Source organism: Protomyctophum parallelum, assembly GCF_964188405.1.
Source record: "Protomyctophum parallelum genome assembly, chromosome: 3".
NCBI lineage: Eukaryota > Metazoa > Chordata > Actinopteri > Myctophiformes > Myctophidae > Protomyctophum > Protomyctophum parallelum.
Window position 1 is genome coordinate 2,148,626 of NC_139698.1, and position 13,925 is coordinate 2,162,550.

Genomic DNA, 13,925 nt, shown 5'->3' on the forward strand with positions numbered 1-13,925 from the left:
CAATATGTTCTGAGCCTTCTGACAGGCTGCACCAACCACCAATCTGCTCATGGGGAGCAGACAGGGAAGAGGTTCAGTGTCAGTTGCTCAAGGACATTTAGAATCCCAGGAAGGCTCGGGAGTTAATAGCGAGCGGGTCGATGCACCTTCCTACTTCTTAAGGGACCAAGGGTGAGGAGTGATGGGACATCCAGTCTGAGCCAGCAGACTGTAAGCTGCCTTCAGCACAGACCTTCATAAATATCACTTCACACTGCAGTCCCCAGACGGTCTCCGTGGCGGCTGAGGAGTCGCTCAGTGTCTCTACAGACCCCAGACGGTCTCCTGTGACGGCTGAGGAGTCGCTCAGTGTCTCTACAGACCCCAGACGGTCTCCGTGGCGGCTGAGGAGTCGCTCAGTGTCTCTACAGACCCCAGACGGTCTCCTGTGACGGCTGAGGAGTCGCTCAGTGTCTCTACAGACCCCAGACGGTCTCCTGTGACGGCTGAGGAGTCGCTCAGTGTCTCTACAGACCCCAGACGGTCTCCTGTGACGGCTGAGGAGTCGCTCAGTGTCTCTACAGACCCCAGACGGTCTCCTGTGACGGCTGAGGAGTCGCTCAGTGTCTCTACAGACCCCAGACGGTCTCCTGTGACGGCTGAGGAGTCGCTCAGTGTCTCTACAGACCCCAGACGGTCTCCTGTGACGGCTGAGGAGTCGCTCAGTGTCGGGCGTTCATGTTCCTCTCGTTCTCCAGGATGGTCACCAGCTGCTGCACGGAGGGCAGGAGGCCCGAGCGCAGCTTGGACCACACCGTCACGCCGTCCAGCGTGACCTCGAAGGCTCCCGTGGACAACAGCTGGCCTTCTATCACGTTGCCGAGGAGGAACACCATGGCACAGGCGTACGCCTTGTTCTCCTGGCCCCAGGCCCAGACCCCCCCGCCTACGGGGGCCCGCGGGGGGCCGAGGAGGAGGACCAAGGGGTCCCTGATGCCGGCGAGGATCAGGCCGATCAGCAGCAGCTTGCACGCGGACAGGAGGGAGGCCACGTTCTGGTAGACGGGCGGAGGGGGGTAGTTGTCGCCCTCGATGCGGACGTCCGGGTACCGCCGGGTCAGGACCCGCGCGTGCTCCTCGAACGCCCGCCGGTACCCTCAGGAGACGCAGAACTGGAACCGGAGCAGGGGTCCCGCCGCGGTGGTCTCCAACGGCACCACCGCCGCCGGCGGCTTCTTCTTCAGGGGCCAGCCGCTGAGTTCAGCGGCTGCCACCGTGGGGTACGGGGGGGGCGACAGGGCCCCGAGGAACAGGAGTAAGAACGCTAAGCGCCGCTTCACCGTCACCATGTTTCTGTTTGCTTCCTGTACTCTGCACTGCTTAGGATGAGGTTAATGTTATATAATATATGGAGATCCCCAAACTCTCGTACACGCTGATTGGTTGAAACACTTGCCCGTACATGGAGCTTTCTGAACTCTCCCGAGCTGATTGGTTGAAACACTTGCCCATTTTTAGCCCAAGGTGTTTTTTTGTGCAAAACTATAATGCTTGGAATGGATTCAGAATCATGAAACCCCCTCTAGTTTGACATGTCACACATGCTACTTAAAGTTTTGACATTTTGTTACATTTTTGCCTTTTTTCGCCACTGTAGCAAAATGTGCACACAGCAGCAAGCTGGAAACTTGAGTATGAACTCATTATTTTAAGTGTGAACATGTTCGTACCTAAACTCATTATCTGCTAAGTGTGAACATGTTCGTACCTAAACTCATTATCTGCTAAGTGTGAACATGTTAACACATTGTATGCTAAGCTTTGAAATATTCTCAGGATTGCTGGTGCTAAGCGATTAACATTGGACTTTTGAACTTTTTAGGGGCCCACAGCGAGGGGCCTCTTATAGCGAGAATCACATCGCATAAATCAAAAGTAGGCCAAACATGTCCACTTCAATTTAAAAAAAATATTATGATTCTACCATCTTCCATTCTGGAGATATTGACCTTTTTCTAAAACCTGCTTTTGAAGGCACGCTGCTCGCTTGAAAAAACAGCAGAGATATGGAAGGTTGAAGTTGACAGACATTTCAGTTCAGTTTTTTCAGACCGACAGACCGATATAAATATGAGCACAAATACTATCCTATACATACCATACACCGAATGAAAGCCCTGAATGTCTACTTTTAGGAGGAAAACAGTACACATTGTACACATATACAGTTTGACAGTAATTGGTCATTGAATTCAGCTTGTGCCCACCAGAGATAACTAAGACTAAGACATGGACCTGAACTGCTCAATATTCACAAAATAAGGCCTATAGCGACATATACATACTATATACCGTATGAAACATAAGACTCTCTGCTTTCATAAGAAAAATACTTCTACTGTAATAATAATAAAAATCACACACATGTGAAGTGAGCAGTGCAACATTGCACTGCTCACTTCACATGGGTGTGATTTTTATTATTATTACAGTATTCGTTTTTTTCTTATGAAAGCAGAGAGTCTTCTGTTTCATACGGTATATAGTATGTACATGTCGCTATATGCCTTATTTTGTGAATAATAGTTCTATAGGTCCATGCTTTCTCTAAAGTTCTCTCTGAAAAAGAGAATTTTATGCCTGAACTGGATTCAATAGCCTAGTACTGACAAACAGTATATGGGATATGTGTATTCTATTTGTTTTCCTCCTAAAATTAGACATTTAGGGCTTTCATTCAGTGTGTAGTATGTATATGATAATAATTTATTTATGTTTATATCTGCCTGTCAATCTCTGTGACTTTAAACCTTTATAACTCGCTATGATAACGTCATGATGATGATGATGATTATGTGCACATATGTGATCATTGTCTCAGTAAACAAAATCAACTTGGATCAGTGTAGGATACCTTCCACAGATCGTTTCAGAACGATAGCATAACGGTGACTTGAGAGGTTGACATGTCTGGACATGAACCACAGGAGCGACTCAACTCGCAGTGGGGGGGGGGGGGGGGGGTTCCACGACATGTCTGGACATGAACCACAGGAGCGATAAGCGAGAGACAATCCCGGCTGGCTGTGATTTCGACAAAATGACAGACAACTCGATGGCTTCCGCAGTTTGGATTGTATTCGTTATCCATTACAAACGGGTCGATTACGTCCCAGACGCCTTATCACTGCAATTGGCTGGCGAAGGCGCTATGGCGATTATGGTGATCAACTGCCGAGAATCTTTTTTCCGAGAATGAGAGAGATGCATTGCAAACTGCAAAGCGATTGATCGCAACTCGCAGTGTGGGGGGGGGGGGTTCCACGGTGTGATATCTGCTAGTATACTGCTTCTTTGTCCAAACATGGCTGACGCGACGGCGAAAAAAAGACAGTTGATAATATCTATACTGCTTCTCCTATGGCGGTCCTTCGAGAATACGTCATTCGTTTCGCGTATACCTGTCCGTGTGCGTGAAATGGCGATCGACCGTTGGAGATTATTCTTGGTTTATATACGGGTTTATATTTCCGAGAATGAGGCGGCAGACCGGCGAGTTGTCGTTGGAATGGAGACACACACACAGCCAGACTGGCTGTGTCCAGTGGATCTGTGTGAGTGAGTGGGGGGGGGAATGAAACTGTAATGCGATGGAGAGATGCCTCAGGAGAAACCATGTAGAAACAGGAGGGGAGGGGGAATCGAGTGTATTCACACACACTAGAGTATGGGTAACTCCATTTTAGATCCCGACATCTGCGTTGGTTTATGCCGTGTTGCCGTGCAGACTCCAGTACGTCGTAATGGAGGCATTGGGGAGGAGGGAGCTTGCTCGCCAGTCCATAGACCAGACCTCTTTTCAGGAGGGGGGGGCTTTTAACTCCCGGATCACATACCGGACCTTCCCAGAGACGATCGGTGTTACTTTCTTTGTTGTCCCGGCGCATAGGAAGTTGATGTACAGTAATCAATAAAAAAACGTATAAAACGTATAGATACGCTTCGCGCATACGGCGTTCGAGATTAATAAAGCGTATGGATATGTTTCCAGCATTTTTTGTGTTAAATGGTAAATGGTAAATGGTGCATTTATATAGCGTCTTTATCCAAGGCGCTTTACAGAGATTGTGCATTACATTCACCCATTCACACACACATTCACACACCGATGGCAGCAGAAACCATGCAAGGTACCAACTAGCACATCGGGAGCAATCAGGGGTTCAGTGTCTTTGCTCAAGGACACTTCGACAGTAACTCAGTAACTCGTACCTAAACTGCTAAGTGTGAACATGTTCGTACCTAAACTCATTATCTGCTAAGTGTGAACATGTTCGTACCTAAACTCATTATCTGCTAAGTGTGAACATGTTCGTACCTAAACTCATTATCTGCTAAGTGTGAACATGTTCGTACCTAAACTCATTATCTGCTAAGTGTGAACATGTTCGTACCTAAACTCATTATCTGCTAAGTGTGAACATGTTCGTACCTAAACTCATTATCTGCTAAGTGTGAACATGTTCGTACCGAAACTCATTATCTGCTAAGTGTGAACATGTTCGTACCTAAACTCATTATCTGCTAAGTGTGAACATGTTCGTACCTAAACTCATTATCTGCTAAGTGTGAACATGTTCGTACCGAAAGCTTTACACCAAATATGAAACGGTTTAGCCAAAAATAAATCACCTTTTGACCATTGGTTGCCGGTTGCCAATGGTCACCCCCAGCACCAGGATTTTTTTGCACACGGCCCCCATTCTATTATATGCCTCATATCTCTGTAACTGCGCACTCTCAGCCACCAGGGGGAGCCGTCCAAAGGCGTCATGTGGCATGGTTAATAATGTTTGTTTAAAGGTATATTCAGCAAAGCCTTTCATCCAATCAGGATAGAGAGCCAAAAACGAAACCTAAGGGTTTTTTGACCCCCCCCCCCCCCCCCCCCCCCTGGGGACAGGGAGGAACTCCTTATATGGTCAGCACACTCTATAGTAGAGAGGATTATCACAACAAAACAAAAAAATAAGTGATATTTGAATTAAGTGAAATCACTGAATATACCTTTAAGCAACGGGTGCTAATGTTTGTTTAAGTCCTCAAAACAAACATTACATTATTTTGTCTTTATGTTAGTTAGTTAGTTTAATTTATTGTCCACGTGTGGAAATTTGTCTCCGGTCTCAACAACAGTAATAAAACAAAACAGCAACAACATTTACACAATTATTTTCTCATGGCAAAAAAGTGCAGGACAACAGTGGCAAATACATTTTTACCCATTCTGACCTGAGATCAGATTCATACGAGGTTTCCACTGGACAACACACTGGTCTGATCAACCCATTCTGACCTGAGATCAGATTCTAAAAATGTCAGTCGTTCTTCGATTTTTCAAAAATAGCAGACCTACGAGCTTGTAGATCTGCTATTTTTCAATAGCTAAAGCATAACATGATGCTATAACACCAAAATGGGTTCCCGCTCAGAATGGGTTAAAAACACACCTGTATGTCAAATGCTTTTCCAAATTCACGATGGCGAGGGCCAATATATTTCCACCCTCACTCCAGAGGGGCCACAGTGCATGTTACTGTCGTAGCAAAAATAGCCGATCTACAAGCTCAAAACGTGTCGCAAATGCGACACGTTTTGAGCTTGTAGATCGGCTATTTTTGCTATATTTGAATTGAAAACCTGCATTTTTTTTGCTGCTATTTTTTTATTGGAAACCTGAAAAGTAACCTTTTTTATTGGATTTCAAATGCATTTAGTTATAGTTATGTTAACTTTATGAACTGTTAACATATATGACTACATTGGACACAAAAAGTCTAACATTTTAATACTATAGTCGTCATTAAGTAGTCATTTAATGTTAGATTGTAAACAGCTGAAATCAACACTATATCAGTATTCTGATATTAACATGCCGGGGCCACATTAAGTGAAGGTGGGGGCCGCATGTGGCCCCCGGGCCGCCAGTTGTCCACCCCTGATGTATGTATGTATATCATAGACTGTTAGAAATATGGACAAAGCGTTCCCCGGGTCTAACATGAACGTAAAATGAAGCCTGAAATCCCTTGCATTCTAATGCACTGTAAATCGCCATCTTTCTAGATCCGTTTTGGCCCAGTTGGCCATTGGCTGGCCCAGACAACGAGGCGGGACTTCCCCCCTTCTTCTCCGTTGGTTTTTATTTTGACTCGAGTGGGAGGGGAATCCCGATCATAGACTGTAACGGTAGCCACGCCCCTCAGAACATACGCGACTTTATGGTCATTTATTTTATAAATGGGACCATAATCTTCCAAAAAGAATATTATGACATTAGAAATGAGACTTTAAACTAGTGACTGGAAGAAGAAAGTATTCATGACCATGTTTATTAAGGTAATACAGTCTAGGTGAAGTTGGGCCAAAATACATGGGCCTCTATGGAGCTATGGGGCTTTTTGGGTCCAGTCCAGCGCCACAACAGGCCATTATATGAACTACCGATTTCAAATGAGGCTTCACGAAATATCTGGCTGACTGCCCCCCTGATGTATATGTATGTATATGTGTACTATATATATGTATATATTTAATTTTGTCCTTGATGTGTTTTGATGTGATTCTCAGATTCTATGCTTTGTTATTTCTTGTTGTTTCTAAACTTGTCCGTAAAGCACTTTGTAACTTTATGTTTGGAAAGGTGCTATAAATAAAATTCATTCATTCATTCATTCATTCATTCATTCATTCATTCATTCATTCATTCATTCATTCATTCATTCATTCAAGTATGTTTATACCACATCATAGACACATGGGATGCATAGCTTTTCTTTTGGTTTAATTTTATGCTCTCAAGAGTTAAATCATTGTTAAAGATTTGCATTACTTAATTAATTTACAAGAAGTCTACACAATTAGAGGATGTAGAAGAATTGTTATTTTAAACAACGTTTGCCTGTTTTCTCTCCTATAATGGTAACAACATCAATACAGCATGGAATATAGTGGACAAAGTCTTATCCAGCGACAACAAAATATTATTTAGTTTTGGGTCTGAGAGGCTAAATGTCTATTTATATGTATATATATATATATATATGTATATTTATATCCGTTATTTTAAGCTTATAATCAATTAAGCCATGATCCAGGGACCAGGATCCCATGGTGATTCGATCACGATTGTCTGCGGTGGCTCAGGGGTAGAGTGCCTGGATGGTAACCGTAAGGTTGCCAGTTCGAACCCGGGCTCCCCCAGAGTTTAATACTGTCGAAGTGTCCTTGAGCAAGACACTGAACCCCTAATTGCTCCCGATGTGCTAGTTGGTGCCTTGCATGGTTTCCGCTGCCATCGGTGTATGAATGTGTGTGTGAATGGGTGAATGTAATGCACAATCTCTGAAAAGGTGTGTGAATGGGTGAATGTAATGCACAATCTCTGTAAAGGTGTGTGAATGTGTGTGTGAATGGGTGAATGTAATGCACAATCTCTGTAAAGCGCCTTGGATAAAGGCGCTATATAAATCCTCCATTTACCATTTATTGACATTTATTTCCCACTATGCAGAATGGGTATAGCCTATACATTTGAAAAGAAAGCAATATATACCAAAGTCAATATACCAAAACTGATTTTAAACAATAAAACTTGTTTATACAACATATATAGGGTCCACCATTTTCAATTCATCAGAACATTTAGAGACGAATACAAATATACACTTCTATATTACAAAAAATACCATTTTGGTGTTGGCATCATGTTATGCTTTAGCTATTGAAAAATAGCAGATCTACAAGCTCATAGCGCGCCACCGAGTGGCGCGCTACGAGCTTGTAGGTCTGCTATTTTTGAAAAATCGAAGAACGACTGACATTTTTAGAATCTGATCTCAGGTCAGAATGGGGTTAATCAGACCAGAGTGTGTCCAGTGGAAACCTCGTATGAATCTGATCTCAGGTCAGAATGGGTTAAACAAAGGCTATTTATTAAGTGTAGTATTATAATGTAATTAATTCATGAGTCATGAATCATATGACTCATGATTCACCAGCATCCTGAATGGCTTGATTCTATAGGCTTAAAATAATTTATATGAATATTTATTTTTGTATTAATCTCCGGTATAAAACAAATAATGAATGGCCTGTATTGTTCGCTGCAGGGTCCAGAAAACGATTGGGTTCTTTCAAAAATAATAATCGAACGACAATCCATTATATTTTAGACCACTGGCTAGTGTTGAATTTAAAACACGGTTTGACTCAAACTATCTTTAGTTACTAATATAGCAACACGTGGTGTAATATATAGGCGAGATTAATAAATGACTAAATAGGGGCATTATTTGAAAGCAACATTTTAAAAGACCAAGTCTCTAAAATAAAGAACAAAATAGGAAACGTTTGGTCATGATATTTGCATATAAATACCCCCCACAGAGGCTGAAATTCACACAAATAAAAAATGTCTGGACTCTGTGCAATTTTGAACATTTTTTAACCTAAGACTTTTGACCTTTAACCCTAATAAAAGTAGGTAAAATAATTATAATATATGTTTTTTTGTGATCATTAGAATGTCTAGAACATGTTTTATTCATTATTGTGAAAGATATCCCCAAAATGTAAATTATTAATTTATTATATTATTATATAATAATTATTATATAATAATTATAAATCTTTCATCAAACTTTATTTTTTTATACATATAACATATTTTTTAGTCTTAGTCCTAGTAGTACAAAGTAGTAGTAATGTTGAAATCTATTTTTTGCAAGTAGAAATGAATGCGGGTGTTAGAGGGTTAAAAAGGGCAGGATCCGTGTAGGCAGGAAAAACCCCATAGCCCGTGAGGACGACGCTGCGAGACAGTGCGAACGCTGTGGTTGGTCCGTTCGGTCGCCCTAGACAACGAACCACCCAATCACATCCCCCACACAGTCAGAGCGAGAGCGTATCTCCGGGCTATGGGATGTCATGTCATACTCCCCTTGTGTGACTGTGGGGGAAAAAAGGAGTATTGAAAAGAGCAGATCTACAAGCTCACAGCGCGTCGCAGCTGCGACGCGCTGTGAGCTTGTAGATCTGCTCTTTAAGTTAAAACTAGGTCAGAGGTCGATTGAAAAGTTTGTGTAGGAACCAAGATGGCGTCTCTACTAGCAGGGAGGGTTTGTTTTGCTGCAAAGTATGATTTACTTTCATCTCTAAAGGCTCTCCGTGTCCACAGGAGGGTAAGAAGATGATTGAATTGTTTCAAAACAGCTTTATTATAACCTTTAACATGCATATTTATACCAATGCATATAATTATGTGACATATAGGCTCTGTTTACAAAATGCTGTACCTCCTCCACCTCCAACTACTGTATATATACACTTATTTGTTTATTATTTATTAACAGTTTGTAGAATTTACAGTACATTTCAAGCACAAACTCAATACACAGACTGTTAACTGTGAGTGGACGACCCAATTAAGCATCACACTTGTTTACAACAGGGTCCACCTTATTGTTCAATTCATCAAAACATTTAGAGACGTACAAATAGACACTTCTCATGCCAATATGCAGCTCCTTTTTGAATTGGATAAAGCTAAAGAAGTCTAACTTAAGTCATCATAATAATAATAATACCAAATATGATCGCGTGCAGGAGAGTAGCAGTGTGTATAGTCGATATATATATATATATATATATATATATATATATATATATATATATATATATATAATAACATGCATGTGCTCTGTCAGAATTGTATATTGTACTCCTGGTTGTGCACAAATACACGGCTTCGAATCGACTGGTGATTTACATTATTTAATAAATGCTCACTGTAGTGTTGTTTTCGTCGACTAAAACTAAGACGAAAAATGTTCGTCGACTACCTTTTTCCACTGACTAAAACTAAATAAAAACGAATCTATGATGACTAAAACTAAGACTAAATATACTGACAATTTCGTCAAAAAAAAAAAAACACTAGACTAAAATGTTAGGAAGGGACTAGTGGACAAGAGATCCAGTTTTATGCTGGGTTGCATGCTGAAAATGGCAAATATACAATCTCACAACGCGTCGCGCTGAGACGCGTTGTGAGATTGTAGATCTGCTATTTTCAGCATGCAACCAAAGTGTAAAATATGTCATTACAACGACATCAAGGCCTGTCGAAACACATTTTAGTCGACTAAATCAACTGTAGATTTAGTCGACTAAAATCGTATGACATTTGGACGACTAAAACTAGACTAAACACTAGAACATTCCAGGCGACTAAAATGTGACTAAAACTAAGTGAAAACAATTCAAGAGACTAATGACTAAAACTAAAATAGAAATTTGCTGCCAAAAACAACACTGGTGGTGAGAGACAGTAGCTAGTTAATAATAACCTTAACTTCTCTCAACCTTTTCTAAGGCAAGAAGACTCTTATAAAGGCAGCGGTGGCCGAACGGTTTGCAGAAGCGGTCTTGATATCGGAAAGGTCGCTATAGTTCGTATCCCCGGACCGGCACGTTAAAATGACCAAAACCAAAACCTAAATGGACCCTTATGGGGTCTGTAACTCTGAGAGTTAAAATAACATTGATTTTACAATATAAATTGGGGGTCCCAGAGATAGAAATTCCATTGAATGGGGAGTCCGTAGACTAATGCAGTTCAAACTGAGGGGGGGAAGGGGTCCTTGAAATAAAAAACGGGTTGAGAATCACTGCATAGAGCCGTACAAATCTTCTCCTTATATGGGGATGTCCCTGGCGTATATTTTTCAAATGGGGGTCCGCGGGGCTATAGTGAGTGTCAATTTGGGGGTCCTTGACATGGAAAAGTTTGGGAACCACTGCCCTATATATAGTAGGCCTATAGTTGAGAAGCGCTGTTCTATTCAGTATTTAACCCATTCTGACCTGAGATCAGATTCACACGAGGTTTCCACTGGACACACACTGGTCTGATGAACCCATTCTGACCTGAGATCAGATTCTAAAAATGTCAGTCGTTCTTCGATTTTTCAAAAAATAGCAGACCTACAAGCTCGTATCGCGCCACTCGGTGGCGCGATATGAGCTTGTAGATCTGCTATTTTTCAATAGCTAAAGCATAACATGATGCTGACACCAAAATGGGTTAAGTCCGACGTCATTTTGTAGTGCTACGTTACGTCCGGGTCCAAGTGGCACCAGCTCCCGTCCGCATCCCATTGTAAATTGAATATCTAAACGCGTGAATCTTTTTACAGTGACGTTATTTTTCAGAAAGGAAGCCATAGAGGGTTAAAATGGGTCTTAATGCTTCCAACTCGAGTGGAATTATTAATGTTTTGTACAAGTGTCCATGACAACAAAAATATATGATGTGGAGACAATAAAGACGATTATTATCATTATTATTGAAGGTGGCAACAGTCCATTTGATCGGTAAAATATTTCTGGGGTATATTTAGAATGTGTGCAGGCTTGAGTATGTTGAATCTAGTTTGCATTATGAGGATTTATTTGACACAATAAAATAAAATGGCGATAGTATTCCATGTGGGACAGACGGCCTGTCACTGTCAGATTTGGGAGAGCAGCGCAGCTTTGTTGTTGCGAGGAAAGGAAAGCGGTAAAATTAGACTTTCGTGGTTGTTTTCGTCTCAGATTTAGTCCGACGGAGCGTCACAGTATAACTCTATGGGGACACAAAAGCGACACAAAAGTAGGACCCGGAAGTATCTCAGGAGGGGGCGCTCACGTCACAGCTAAAATACTGAATTCAACCTTTCCCCTACTACTTACCCCACCCCCTTAGAAAGCACTTCCGTAGACTTAGATAGCATTTGATACAGACTTATAGCATGTTATGTAGACAGCACTAGGGCATTAACCAAACGTGATTTTTGATAGTCGACTCGACTACCATCAAAATCGATTTATAGTCGATTAGTCGGCGGTAAAATATGATATTTATTCCATCCAATCAAGCATTAAAACATCGCGTTCTGAAACAGCCAGCGAGTGAAGCAAAACAGAGCCGGTGAATGCACTCAATGCAGGCCGTGTGGAATAGTACTAAGAGAGTGGCGACACCTATGGGCTATAGTTCCAAACATTGGAACTGTATCCCATTGAGATAGAATGAGCACTTCCGCATTCCATTGTTACAGTGGGAGTCAACGCGAGTGTCGCCACTCTTACTAGATTACGCTGAATGCCGCTCTGGTTGGCCGAAATTAGCTCAGCTGTTTCAAGTCAAAGTTGCAAGTCCACAATGACTCACGGATGGACGCGTTGTGAGCTTGTAGATCTGCTATTTTTGATGCGCAAGACCGTTCTACGGCATGTTACGTTGTTCACAATGTTTTGGAGTGGAGACTGAAGCGGGGAGGAGGCGAAGGAATGAACCTTGCGATGTTTTTCATACAACCATAAATGTTCAACAACAAGTTACAACAACAGTTCCTTTGGTTTTTAGAAGGAGCTACAAGCTAGGGGGAGGTTTGCTAGCTAGCAGGCTGCCAGGCTATGAATCAGATGATCAACTACTCCATCGCGAGTCTTTTGCGACTATTAGAACTATGCTCGTGCGGCATAGCTGTTTGTTTTTAATAATGCCACACGCGGCACGCCTGGACTTTTGTTGGATAAGCATGAAGAAACATGAAATCACGGCAAGAGCTACTGTAGTTTGACTGTCACCAAACTGGATAATATTGGGCAGAGCGAGGAGGAACTCCTGCTATACTTTACTGTACCGGATGACGACGACACGTCTCCAATCTAACTTGTTGAACAAACTACAGTAATAAACTCACCAATAGTAAAAGTATTTACACACTGCAGTTGTCCCCATTGATCTTATGAGCCTATGAGGCATATCGCATATGCTTTTCCCAAAGAAAATCTGTCTTGAATGCTGCTAGTGCCACCGCCGCCCATCGCACCTACACGAGTGAGGGTGACGGCACGAGTGAGGGTGACGGCAAAACCCACGTACAGTAGGCTTGTATATGATAAAACCCACGTACAGTAGGCTTGTATGATATGAAAACAATCAGCCAAGAATGGATTAGTACTGAAGTTGGCGAACTACCAACAAAACAACAGAGCTCACAGCTGCATGACTGCATGTCTGCTGTAGAAAAGCAAAAAAAAAAAAAAAATCATAAAAAAATATTAAAAATTAATATTAGCGAATAATCGGATGTCAATAAACAGTGTCGACTAGTGTTTTGCTAGTCGACTAGTCGACTATTCGATTATTATGTTAATGCCCTAGACAGCACTATAATTGCATTGTATGTAGTCATAGCACGCCATAGTACATATGTATAGCATAGTAGTATATATGTATAGTTTATATGTATAGTGTATGTATAGTTTCATTATATAGATATTCCACTGTTACTTTCTTAGCTTACGCATGTTTCATGATAAATGCTTTTATGTGATGTATTCCCATGCTTTTTGTTCTTGCTTAACCCATTCTGACCGGGCACCCATTTTGGTGTCAGCATCATGTTATGCTTTAGCTATTTAAAAATAGCAGATCTACAAGCTCATATCGCGCCACCGAGTGGCGCGATATGAGCTTGTAGGTCTGCTATTTTTTGAAAAATTGAAGAACGACTGACATTTTTAGAATCTGATCTCAGGTAAGAATGTGTTCATCAGACCAGTGTGTGTCCAGTGGAAACCTCGTATGAATCTGATCTCGGGTCAGAATGGGTTCATCAGACCAGTGTGTGTCCAGTGGAAACCTGGTATGAATCTGATCTCAGGTCAGAATGGCTTAATGTAAGTCGCTCTGGATTAAGAGCGTCTGCTAAATGCCTAAATTGTAAATTGTAAATTGTACTGTCTGCCTGCAGTGTTGGGAAAGTTCTTTTTATTTAGGAACTAGTTCAGTTCACAGTTCAAAATTTTAAAAATGAACTAGTTCCGTTCAT

The 13,925-nt window shown here is 41.8% G+C and overlaps 1 protein-coding gene and 1 pseudogene across 3 annotated transcripts in view; one reads left to right on the plus strand and one right to left on the minus strand.

The window, feature by feature from the left end:
- Positions 1-701: 701 nt before the first annotated feature.
- Positions 702-1,328, minus strand: LOC310856060 (thioredoxin reductase-like selenoprotein T; annotated as a pseudogene). Its single transcript has one exon. The product of its transcript is annotated as a thioredoxin reductase-like selenoprotein T (transcript).
- A 7,775-nt stretch (positions 1,329-9,103) lies between these two features.
- The window catches only part of decr1 (2,4-dienoyl CoA reductase 1, mitochondrial), a 43,250-nt gene continuing 38,428 nt past the window's right edge, over positions 9,104-13,925 (plus strand). For both annotated transcript variants that reach the window (XR_014569051.1, XM_083761409.1), the window contains exon 1: positions 9,104-9,221. Coding sequence is in view for 1 of the 2 variants with exons in the window: in XM_083761409.1 (XP_083617535.1) it covers positions 9,135-9,221 (87 nt within the window). In the remaining variant the exon portion in view is untranslated. The remainder of the gene's footprint in view (positions 9,222-13,925) is intronic.